This window comes from Monocercomonoides exilis, assembly GCF_001643675.1.
Source record: "Monocercomonoides exilis strain PA203 chromosome Unknown scaffold15-1837935, whole genome shotgun sequence".
NCBI lineage: Eukaryota > Preaxostyla > Oxymonadida > Polymastigidae > Monocercomonoides > Monocercomonoides exilis.
In genome coordinates, this window is record NW_027150560.1 from 1,783,511 (window position 1) to 1,796,154 (window position 12,644).

General features: G+C 37.5%; 2 protein-coding genes across 2 annotated transcripts; both read left to right on the forward strand.

The window, feature by feature from the left end:
* Window positions 1-25: 25 nt before the first annotated feature.
* MONOS_10089 (formin like protein) lies at window positions 26-6,695 on the forward strand (the record flags this gene model as incomplete). The annotated part of the gene is made up of 12 exons (XM_067862500.1): window positions 26-142; window positions 189-466; window positions 523-669; window positions 735-833; window positions 959-1,263; window positions 1,365-1,598; window positions 1,766-1,908; window positions 2,090-3,605; window positions 3,887-4,057; window positions 4,132-4,244; window positions 4,328-5,641; window positions 5,827-6,695. The coding sequence occupies 12 exons, from the start codon at window positions 26-28 to the stop codon at window positions 6,274-6,276; spliced, it is 4,887 nt and encodes a 1,628-aa protein (XP_067730165.1). The 3' UTR covers window positions 6,277-6,695.
* A 3,155-nt stretch (window positions 6,696-9,850) lies between these two features.
* On the forward strand, window positions 9,851-11,539 carry MONOS_10090 (putative dnaJ subfamily A member). The gene is made up of 3 exons (XM_067862502.1): window positions 9,851-9,992; window positions 10,104-10,195; window positions 10,248-11,539. Exons 1-3 carry the CDS (start codon window positions 9,879-9,881, stop codon window positions 11,350-11,352), a joined length of 1,311 nt encoding a protein of 436 aa, XP_067730166.1. The 5' UTR covers window positions 9,851-9,878; the 3' UTR covers window positions 11,353-11,539.
* The last annotated feature ends 1,105 nt before the right edge of the window (window positions 11,540-12,644 follow it).

A 12,644-nucleotide genomic window follows, 5' to 3' on the forward strand; every position in this document is an offset into this window, starting at 1 on the left:
AATTAAGATTCCCATAATTCACTTCATGAGTTTCTTCAAGAGAAGAAAAGATCCTCCAAAAGAACAGGAGCCACCGAAGGTTCAGCAAAAACTAACTGAACCAAGGGATCCAGAGCTCGATAAGCAATTTGAGCAAGTGCTTGTATGAGTTTTCTTTTTTCTGTTATATCTTGTTATTGTTTTCGCAGGTGGAGCTTCTTTTTGCTGAGCCGAAAAGAAAGATTATGCAAGAAACTATGACCAATGATCAAAAGCGTACGCTTATTAAGCAAACTCAAAATCAAACAAAAACGGAATCTCCAATTGTGTTAATCAGAAATGTTCGATCAGATCCAACTTCTAGCTCTATGGAGCGTCTTCATGTTGTTCTAAAACGAGAAGGTGCCACATATTTACAGCAATTTGTTGAAGCAGATGGCTTGCAGGCTCTTCTTGAAATTACCAATAGATTAACAAGACTTAAGGAGTTTGCTTATAATTTTTATTTGTTCATCATATGTTTTTGCAAAATGTTTTTCCTAGAAAAAATGTCGATGTCATGAGATGTCTTCAAAATTGCATATTATGCTTCAAGGTTCTTATGAATAATGCCGTGGGACTCAAAGAAGTTGTAAGATTTCCTGGAACATTTCGAGAATTAATTATGATATTAAACCCTCCAAAACAATTGTTTGAATTGCTTTGATTGAATATGTTGCTTGAATTTTGTTATTGATTTGAATTTATAATTAAAGGAGCTTGTTACAATCATATTATGAAAGTGCATCTGTTGTTCTTGATTTGTTGAGTTGTCTGTGTGTTATGGATGATACAATGATTTATAATGCACCTAGGTGTGTAAGCAACTGAACTTCGACGATAAAATTAATGAAATTTTGGAATTATAAATTAACAAAAATACAAAATATTATATGTATTATTTTCATAAATAATTGTGATTCTGAATTTAATCCCACAGATATGTGATGGAAGCCATTGATTTCTTCCAGCACACAGTCCGCGAAAAGACTCGATTCCAAACGTTGGTTGAGTTGTTCTCTGGGCCTCCTCGCAACGTTGTCCAACAGCTGCGTGCTGAAGGGAAAAGCGATCTTCTTGTGCCTCCACCTCCTCCTCCACCAGCAAAGCCCAAACAGCCTGCAGCCAGCCCAACTTCTGCTCCGCCTGCTACAAAACCACCAACGCAGGGACCTTCACAGCCTCAGTCACAGCCACAAGCTGCTGCACAGTCTGCTTCTGGACAGCTCCCTGCCACAAGTGAAGGTGTGACTGATTATTTGAATAAAATTTTATTATTGCTTTGAATATAATCTATTTGTTGTTATTGTTTTTTGTGTTGATGTAATCTTTCGATTTCTTTCTAGCAACAGGCAATTCTACTCTCAAAACAGTTTCATTCAACTTTCCTAAGCCGCCCAGCAAGCCTCCTCCAACAACGCCTGGTCCTCCTCACAGTGCACCTCCACAAGGACCTCCACCTGGACAGCCAGCATCTTCCTCTGCATCTGCTTCAGCCTCAGCAGATTCATCCAACAACAATGGATTGGATGCACAGGACATGGAGAATGGATGGACAGATGTGCAGCAGAGTTCAAATTGTATGCTTTGCTCAATTACAAATTTTGTTCATTTTTTGAATGGTGAATTCATTTTATATGTAATTATTACAATTACTTATGTGTTTATATCATATTCATTATGATTTGTAACATTATTTCTATGCAATATTTCTCATTAACATATCTTCCCCTCTTTTTGAAAACAGCATCAGTATTTGTTGTGCCAGATGGCTTCCGATCACAAATTCTGAAGCTGATCAATGCGATTCTGCTGAGAACAGACCAGCTGCAGCAGAGAATGCAGATCAGACACGAGCTGAATGAGAACGGATTCCAAGCAGTTCTTGATGTGTGCAAAATGGATTTTGCTATATTTTTATTTGAACATATTTTTATTTTTTCTTTGTTATTGTCAACAATGTAACATCAATATTTGTTGAATAATGGATATATAACATATTTCCCATTTAATAATATGCGAACACTAATATATACCATTATCGCTCCTCTTCCTCCATTTATATATATAGCAACTGGAAGCCAGCCAGCACGAGAACAGCAAAGATCTGAACAATCATCTTTCTGTCTATCTCGATGAAATGCGGCTGGACAAAGCAGAAGCAGAAGAGCACTCACTTGTGTTTGGAGATGTGTTTGGCTCATCTGCTTCGTCTTCCCAGTCAGCCTCGTTCACATCTGCCCTTTCCTTCTACAACACACCTGGCTCTGCTTCTGCTTGGGGCGGCTCAGGTTCGTCAGGAGCAGCACCTGCACCTTCGCCGTTTGATCCAGAACAGACACTGAGGGCACTGCTGTTCAGACAGCGGACGAATGAAGGATCAGCATCGAGATTGAACACGATGCTGCTGGCGCTGATGAAGCTGGATCCGCAGACGAAGATGCTTGTGCTGGCAGAGAAGAAGATCGTACAGTTTGTGGCGAGCATCGAGAAGGAGAAGAAGGAAGGAGAAGCCGAAAGCAAAGAGGCAGAGAAAGACAAAGACAAAGAAGCAGAGAAGACAGAAGGAGCTTCATCTGCATCTAGTTCAGCTGTGAGTGAAGGAGCAGGCGAAAAAAGCGGAGCGGCTGAAGGGAAAACGGAGAAGATGAGTGTGATGCAGTCGATGGAGCTGGAAGCGTCGTTTGAAGAGGAGAAGGCGAAGCTTGTGGAGAAGATGAAGGAGATGGAAGGGACAGCCACGCAAGCGCTGAAGGAGGTGAATGAGATGAAGTTTGTGATGAACGAGATTACGAAGACGCTCACAGCTGGCAGCACAGGCGAGCAAGGCGTGAGTGTGGTGGAGCAGATCAAGCAGCTGAAGACGAGAGAGACAAAGGCAACACAGGAGAAGGAGAGTCTGGCAAAGGAGAACGCGAGGCTGCAGAGCGAGAAGGAGAAGGAAGTGAGCGAAGCACTGAAGAGAGAGAAGGAGAAAGAGGAGGAGATAAACGAACTGAAGAAGAAGAGGGACGATGAAAAGGAGTCGTTCACAGAGATGGAGAAGAAGGTGTATGTGCTGACAAGCGAGTTGGAGAAGAAGAAGGCTGAGTTGGAAGCGCTGGAGAAGGAGCACAAAGAGGCAAAGGCGTCTCCAGAGGCAGCGAAAGAGGAGAAGAAGGAAGAGAAGAAGTCAGAAGACGACAAAGAAAAAGAGAAAAAAGAGGCAGAGGCAGCTGCGTCGGCGTTTGACGAGTCGTTTTGGAAGGACAAGCTGAGCAAAGCAGAAGGAGAAATCGACAAACTGCAGAAAGAGCTGAAGGAGTTGAAAGAGCAACAGGCAGCTGCAGCTGCGTCTGCTTCGTCTGCCTCTTCTTCTTCTTCTGCTTCTTCTGCTTCTTCTGCTTCTGCTTCATCATCAGCCTCGTCCTCATCCATCCCTGCTGCTCCTGCACTCCTTGGAGCAGCTTCCATCCCTCCTGCTCCTTCCATTCCGAGTGCCCCTCCACTGCCAGGTGCTTCAACTATCCCAGCAGCACCTGCCATCCCATCTGCCCCTCCGCTTCCTGGACAGTCGACTATTCCTGCTGCTCCGTCGATTCCACAAGGTTTGGTGAGGGTACATTTGTTTGATTTGTTAGTGATTGTGTTAGTGTTATTATGGATTAGTTATAAGTTTTTTAAACAATTTTTGACTTTTTTTTGTTTTGCTTTGTTTTGCTTTGCTTTGCTTTGTTTTGTTTTGTTTTGTTTTGTTTTGTTTTGTTTTGTTTTGTTTTGTTTTGTTTTGTTTTGTTTTGTTTTGTTTTGTTTTGTTTTGTTTTTTTATTTTGTTCTTTAACTTCAAATATTTTTATTTATTTATTTATTTATTTATTATCCAATTCAGCTCCATCAATCCCAGCAGCACCTTCCATTCCTGCAGCCCCGTCTATTCCAGGTGCCCCGGCCATCCCAGCTGCTCCATCAATCCCTGGAGCTCCTGCCATCCCTGGTGCACCTGCCATCCCTGGTGCCCCGGCAATTCCAGGCGCGCCTGCTATTCCTGGTGCTCCTGCTGGTTTGTGGAAAATTATACCATTTATAATAATTCATTTTTTTATTTAATTCAAATTGATTATTCGTTTTTAATAGCACCTGCAATTCCAATGCTTCCAAAGAAGCAGCCACGCAAAGCTAAAGTTGCAATGAAAGTGTTCCATTGGTCGAAGATTCCTGACAGAAACATCGAGAAGTCTATTTGGAAGGTGTGTAATGATTCATCTTTTGTGTCTATTATCTTTTTTTTCTTTTTTATTCTTTCTTTTTTTTAAAAAAAAATTATTCACAGAATCTTGATGATACCCACGTGAAACTCGACGAAAGTGAACTTGAACTTCTCTTCAACAAGCCCTCTCTCACTCGGAGTGCTATTTCTTCCTCTTCTTCGAGCAGCGCGGCAAACGCCCCACCGAAAGAGGTTATTCCTCAGCTGCTCGATGGAAAGCGTGCTGCTGACTGTGGAATTATGCTCTTCCAGTTTGGGTCGATGGGTCCGAAGGGAGTTGCCGATGCCATCAGAATGTGCAGCGGATCGTTGACTGGAGAGAAACTGAAGGCGCTTTTGAACTTTGTGCCAACGAGCGAAGAGAGAGAGACTTTGACGTCGTTTGAAGGTGACCCGTCGAAGCAGAGCAAACAGGAGCAGTTCTTCCTGGAGATTGTGAAGATCCCGCGTTTGGAGGAGAGACTGAGGTGTTTGCTGTTTATGCAGAAAGCTGAAGAGCAGCTTTCAGACATTATGACATCGCTGTCAACGCTGAAGGATGCCTGCAATTGTGTGCAGAAAGGGAAAGCGCTCAAGCAGACACTGGAGATTGTGCTTGCATTGGGTAACTTTTTGAATGGAACGACTGCACAGGGATGTGCCTATGGTGTGAAGTTGGATACGCTGAGGAAGATGAAGGAGTTCAAATCAACACCCAAGCCAGCAGGTGCTGCCTCTTCTGAGAATGCTGAAGAGAAAGGCGACGATATGCCGCTGTGGATGAAGTCAGGGACCATCACACTGTTCCAGTATTTGGTGCATGCGATGGAGAAGCGTGGATTGGTGAGTGCACTGAAAGAGGAGTGCAAATGTCTGAAGGATGCAGCACAGATTCCGTTGTCGTCTGTGCAGCAGGAAGCAAACGAGGTGAATGAAGGTGTGAATCTGATTATGAACGAGCTCAAAACGATTGAGACAGCCATCACAGCGTATGAATCAAAGGACAAGAAAGGAAAGAGCAAACCTTCAGAAGAGAAAGCAGAAGAAGCAGAAAAGGAAAGTGGGGAAGGTGAAGGAGGAGAAGGTGAAGGTGAAGAATCATCAGCATCTTCCTCTTCGTCTTCTTCGCATTCGAGCTCCCCATCACCAGGCCCAGGCAGCGAAGGTTCGAATTCTCTTCTGCAGACGCCCGAGCAGTATGAGGCTGCGAAGGTGTTCCTCTCCAAAATGCAGATGTTCTATGACTCGTTCCTGTTGAAGCAGGCAAACCTTTCGAAGACAAAGGAGGACACAGAAAACGCAATCACAGAAACAACCACAATGTTCAATGAAGATCCAAAGAAGGTTCCATCAGAGGAGTTCTTCTCAATCTTTGTCGACTTCCTTGTCAGTGTTGATGTATGTGCACATTGTGTTATGATTGAATGTGTTTTGATATTAAAATAAAATATTTTTCTATGTTTTCATATTTCTTTATTATTGAAATTTTATATATTGGATATTTTTTTTTATTTATTTAAATTTTAAATCATATATATCTTTTTTTTGGCTGATTCTTCAATGTTTCTAATGATAATCTTCAGAAAACAAGCGACGACATCAAGAAAAAGGAAGAAAAAGAGCGGAAGGACCGCGAAAAGAGAGAGCGAGAAGAAAGAAAGAAGCTTGGGCTGCCTTCAAACTCACCCAGCGGTGGAGCGAGATCATGGGCCAACAGAGGAGCAGCAGCTTCTTCAGCGTCTTCTTCTTCTCCGTCGTCATCTGCGTCTCAGCTGGGTACTTCCGCGTCTTCTGCAGCAGACGGAGAAAGCAAAGACGAGGCGAAGGAGCAAGACGCGTCATCGCCTGGCTCTGAGCAGAAGAGCGGTGGAATTGGAGGAAGGATTGGCATTGGCAAGCTGGCGTTGGGTGGAGGAGAAGGGCAGAAGGACATTATGAATGCAATTTCCCAGCAGATCGCGTCGGGTGCTTTGCTGAGGAGAAACAGAGGAGGTGTTGGCGCCAGAGGCCCTGGGCTGAGCGGACTCCCATAATGTCTTGTCTGGTTGCTCATGGTTTGTGATTTAAGAAAAGCCAAACATTCACTTTTGCAGTTCTTAGCTGTTAGAAGAGGCATACTTTTGGCAATTTTCAGAGATTATTTCTTGCAACAACATCGTGTGTTAGTTACCGATATGTAATTCATTGATTTGTACAACTTTTGATTGTATACTTCATAGGCATTCATGCACTTCAAACGCATTTAATTTCTTTTGTTCTGTTTTAGCAATTTTTTAATTAGAAGTCAGATATAATTTGTTAGAAAACATCTCACACTTTTATTTTGTAATCTAGAAGCTTGGTTAAACTCTTGAAGCTTCTTTGTTTCTGATCTGCTTTCTTAAAACAATATTTTTTCGCATGTGAATATTTAAACGTTATTTTTAATTAAAACAGTTATTTATTGAGAAAATTTGTTGTTATTTGTATTTTTTTATAAGAGGAAAATCAGTTGTTAAAAAAGAGATTTTACAAAAATGGTGTGAAAATGAATGATCTGATTCACATTAAAAGAAAAATGATTTTTTGAGCTCATTTTGGCTTTGTTCTTTCGGTTCAAATGAGTTTCGATAAATGAAAAAATAACTTATTTGAATAACTTTTAGTGAGCTGTGCAGAGCAAATGTTCGTTTTTCTAATACATCATTATTAAATTGAATATAATCGCTCACATAGGAAGAAATGGAAGTTTTCTTGCTTTTTTTTTTTTTTTTTTTTTTTTTTTGACACAGTGCGATGAAAATTTTTCTGAGAGTGTGATTTTTTTTGAAAAAATAAACATTTTGCAAAATAGTTACATTTGTTCCTGAGAAAGAAACAAATGGCTGATTCTTTTAAAAATCACACGTTCATTCGAGTTTTGGTCGAAATTTTTTACCGCAATGGAATACTGAAAAGAACACTTTTTCTTTAAAACATCATCATAAGCTACATGAAATAACTGTTGAAGTTCATATTTTCATAAATCTCTTTGAGATTTAATTTTTGATCAAAACTCAAATAAAAGAATCATATCAAAAAGGATTAGCCACGTAATATAGTGTGATTTATAAACCTGGACTTTAATATAATTTTGGTTTGAAAAAAAAATTTTTTTTTTATTCTAACAATCATGTTTTAATTCTTAAAATTGAAATTATAAATAATATCCATAATCAACAAGTTCTCTCTATTCAATTTTTCCTGGAATTTTTCAGCTTAGGTTCATCATCCAAACCATCATCATTCATTATATTATATTTGCGATATCTCCTTTTTTGGGCTTTTCAGTTGCGAGAAGAATTCTGCTTCATTTTCATGATTATTATCTTGTCTTATCTTATTTTCAATTATTTTTTCTTCTCTTCTCCATTCTTCAAAGAATTGTTGTTTGGTTGTGTTTTTTACAGAAAAATCAAGTCTGCGTGTTCTCTTTTTTAGTGTCACCGAATGTCTCTTTGGTATGCCAGATAAAATTGAATACCGCTCTTTTGAAAGCGCAAAGCTTTTCTTGAACAAAGAAAAGATAATTGCAGGAAGCAATGCCGTCTGATGGGCTTGTGGAAGAACGTTGGAGAGAAATGGAAGAATTCGGAGGCACAGAGTGCAGAGGGTTGATTCATTTCTTGAAAATAGAAAACACACCACGATAAAGAGGGCGTGCGATGTGTGAACTGTGAGGAATAAAAGTGACGATGTTATTATTGTCATCGGTCAATTTCTGCCAGACATCAAGCTGAGCCCGAGAAGAATGAGAATCCAAAAAATGAAGATATCTTTTATGGTTCTTCATTAAAATATCCCCTCTTTCGATGATTCCATTCAGTTTAACCTCCTATGCATATCTTTTGAAAATGCTTTCTGTCGTCCATCCTTCGTTGTTGTCCCAAACGTCCATCTACGCAGTCAACAGAACTCGCATCTCCTTTGGTAATTTGTGGCATGGACACAACACAACGCTTTTGAGAGAATAACCATTTGCAGCAGCTGAGACAACCAAAGTTGCATATGGCATGTTTGGAAGTGTTGTATGGAAACAGGCTGGCACTCCTGAAGTGTTAATAACCAGAGTTTTGAAGGAATAAGATAGGCACAGTGAAGATTCATCAGGGTCAAGGATCAAAGAATATGAATAATAATGTGAATCATGAAGATTTTACAGAAGCTCGAAGAAAAGTGAAACAGCGTGTTCGTTGGATACTGAAAGACATTGGATATCCACATTTGTGTGCATGGATGCTTTGAGCTCTGAATACCTTTTTGTAAATAAATATGAATATGCTTATGATACACTGGCATTTTTATCAGCTTCATTCTCTGAACGCCTTTTTTGTAGGAAAGGACGGATTCAATCTGCAAAATACTAATTATGAAAAACAAAATAAAAAAGTGAAGATGAAAACAGACAAATTCACTTGTTCTCTTGGTATTAAAACTTGTTCCTGATAAACTTTTAATTTTTAATGACTCGGACAATAGGATTTTTATCATCTTCATTGTACAGTTATGACCCACCAGATTTTCCAACATCCCTTCCACTCTCAACTGCTGAAACTGCTCTGAAAACCGCAGAATGAGAGAATTCTTTAGAATTTATTGAGTCAATAATTCGAACAATGCCATCAACAACAATACATGACATGGACTTGAAACGATTTTCAAAACTTCGATATTCAAATGTTATCATTTTTTCTCGAATAATCGACTGGCCATTTTCTTTTTTGTTAAGCACTGTGTTTATACCAAAAACAATTGAAAGAAATCTTTCAAAATTTCACAAAAATAGTTTTTTTTTCTAATGAAAATTAAAATGTTTTTATGGATTTAATACTCACTCAATTAACCCCGTTGTTATAGCCTTATCTCTTCAGGAGATGCACAAACCAGAGATGGAGGAGCAAACACTCCATCCACACCTCCATCAGAGATTAAATGTCGTGATTTTATTAAAATTTCTAACTTTTGACTTTTAGTTAAAAACCGAAAACAGTATCAAAAATCTGAAAAGTGGATAAAATCTATTTTCAATTACAAAAAAAAAATTCCAGTGTTTTCAAAAAGTTCGAAATAACAAATCACACTATACACACATGATTATTTTCCTTATTGATTGAATCAAACGGATTGTTTTCATCGTTTTCATTGAAATGTTTTTTTCTTTATAATCAAAACTTGCAAGTGTGTTTTCGTGTCTTTCTCTTTGACTTTTTGAGAATCACAAAAAAAAATAAAAAATAAAAAATAAAAAATAAAAAATAAAAAATAAAAATAAAAAATAAAAAATAAAAAATAAAAAATAAAAAAAAAAAAAAAAAAAAAAAACACTTTTTATAAAAATGTTCCACATCATATCATCAGAAATGAAAAACAAACAAAACAATACATCTGTTTTTTTGAACTACATCTTTTCCATAAATTTTTGATTTTAGAAAAAATCAATGTCAGTTTTCTTCAAGTTTATTTCTAATACTGCCTTTTCTACTATGTCAAAAGCAATACTCACTTATTCAAAAAGTCATTCATAACCAAAATTTTTTAAGAGGTATTATTTTTTTTGAAACTCTTCAAAAATCCGTTTTTCGTTGGATCAGTATATTTTTTATTTGTAACTTCTCCAATGTCCTCAGACACAAAGTATTACGATATTCTAGGAATAACTAAAGAAGCAACAGATGATGAAATAAAGAAAGCTTATCGGAAGGCAGCTATTAAATGGCATCCGGATAAAAATGTTTGATAATAATATTTAGAATCCTCCTGTGAAATTTTTTAATCATTGTTAATGTTATTGAACATTTTGCATATTTTATATCATTTGTTAAATATGCTATTGCTTTATTAGCCCGGAAATCCAGAAGCAACAGAAAAGTTCAAACAAATTGGAGAAGCGTACGAAGTCTTAAGCGACCCAAAAAAACGAGAACTATATGATAAGTTTGGATTCTTTAAAAGTTTTTATTCAATAATACATAAATTTTGATTGTAGATATGGAGAAGAAGGAATGAAAGAAGGTGGAGGAGTTCAATTTCACAGTGCCACTGATCTGTTTGATTCCATTTTTGGAGGCGGTCTTTTTGGAAGGTCAGCTCCGCAAAAACCCACAAAAGGAGATGATGTTGTTCATCACATTAAGTTTTCCCTCGAAGATCTCTATGCGGGAAAAAAGAAGAAGCTCCGAATTTCAGCAAAAAAAGTTTGCAGTCTTTGCAAGGGATATGGATCTACAAAGCCAAATGCAGTTGTAAAATGCACGGTTTGCAATGGAACAGGAATGCAAACGATCACGCAACAGCTTGGACCCGGATTTATTTCAACTTCAAGGCAACCTTGCAGAGCATGCAGGCAAAGAGGAGAAGTCATCAAAGATGAAGATCGGTGTCCTTTGTGCAATGGAGAGAAAACAAGAACGGAACAGAAAGATCTTGAATTTACTGTCGAAGCAGGCTCATACGATGGACAAAAAGTGGTGCTACGTAATGAAGGTGATGAAGAGCCTGGAGTTGAAGCAGGTGATTTAATTATTGTTATTGATGAGAAGCCTCATGACACTTTTCAGCGAAAAGGAAGAGATCTAGTTATGAACAAAACTATCACATTGGGAGAAGCATTATGCGGATTTGAGTTTTCTGTTACAACTTTGGATAAAAGGCAACTTTTGATTAAGCCAAATCCTGAAGACGTAATTAAGCCTGGTGCTATTAGATGCATTCCAAATGAAGGAATGCCCGTGTATCGATCACCTTTGGATAAAGGTTCATTAGTTATAAAATTTGAAGTCGAATTTCCTGAAAAAGGTTCAATTTCAGATGAAAGGAAAAGTGCAATTGCAAAAATCCTTCCTGCACCATCATCTTCATTTACTCCAGGATTTACTTCACTTTCTGCTCAAAAGAAAGCAAAAGGAGGTAAGCCTTCAAGCTCTGCAACAACTTCAACAAATACAAGCGATTTTGAAGAAGCTGAACTTACTGAATTTTCATCAGGAGGAGATCACAGCGCTTATTCATCTAGTTATAGCGGTTCATATGATGATTACGAAGGAAGCGGAAGAAGAGGTGGGACCCACGTACAGGCTTGTACAATATGCTAAAACCGTTGTAAAATGACTATTTCAAAAATAATATAACAATTGAATTTCGAGAAATAACATTTTTTGTTAGCTTTTTTTTAAATTTATCTTTTTTTTAAAACATTTTTTTAATTTTCACTTCATTTCCCTCAAACATTCGCATTTCAAAATTTTATAATTTGGAAGTTGATTCATTAACAAAACAGAATTTGAATGAAACATAATTCATTAATTACAAAAATCCTAGTTGAGAAATAAAAATTCTCCCCAGCCGGGTTCGAACCAGCGACCTCAAGATAACAGCTTTTTCTACAGTCTCGCGCTCTTCCAACTGAGCTATGGAGAGAACTTAAAAGAACTTGTTCGAATTTTCCCTGCCACACCAAACTGATTGAGTAACAACGTATTAAAGGATAGTGTTTTCATTGGAACCTATTTTTGATGGCACCTTTTTTTTATTTCTTTGTGAAATATATAATTTTCTATAAGAAACAAAGATTGTTTGCACAAACAATTGTTTTTGTCATCAGCGGATGAATAGATGTTCTTATTTGATTTCGGGGAAACAGTGAAATATGTTAGTGAAATTCTTGTATGAAAAAAACATGACAAATTCTTTTTAAAAACAAATAGAATAAACAAAAATTTATTAAAGCAAATACTACCTATATCAAAACTTGAAAAGTCTTTTGGCTGCTTTTAATGGACTTTTTTTATGATCATTTCCCAAAAAATTGATTTGTATTTTAATGATCAAAAAAAAGCTGAAGAAGGAAAAAGAAAAATGCAAGCAGAAATGGCGTCGATTGACTATCGCATTTATGAAAATAGACTCGAGAGAATGGCGCGAATTCTGATTGATGGAAAAGCCAGGCTTGTGGATGCGACGAACTTCTGTGAATTTTCAAAAAAAACTCTCATCCATGCAGTGAAGGCTGTTAAAAGTGACAGGGATGTTGCCAAAGGAGGAAGACCTTCATTGCTGCGCAAGGAAAAAAAGGAAATTGTTACAGACGTTATAAAAATTGAAGCAAAGTGTGGAACAAACCTGACAGTGAAGAAAACAAAAGAATTGGTTTGTAAAATATTTTTCTTCTATTTATTTGTTTCTATTTGGAGAATTTTTTTTGTAAAGTTCCTTTTGTTTTATTTTCTAATAGAATAATAATTTCATATTTCGATCAATTTTCTGTTCCCACTCACCAAATTTCGCTGTCATGAAAGTGAAAGCATTGTGATGTTATTTTTTTCATGACATCGAAATTTGGTGAGTGGGAACAGAAAATTGATCGAAATATGAAATTATTATTCTA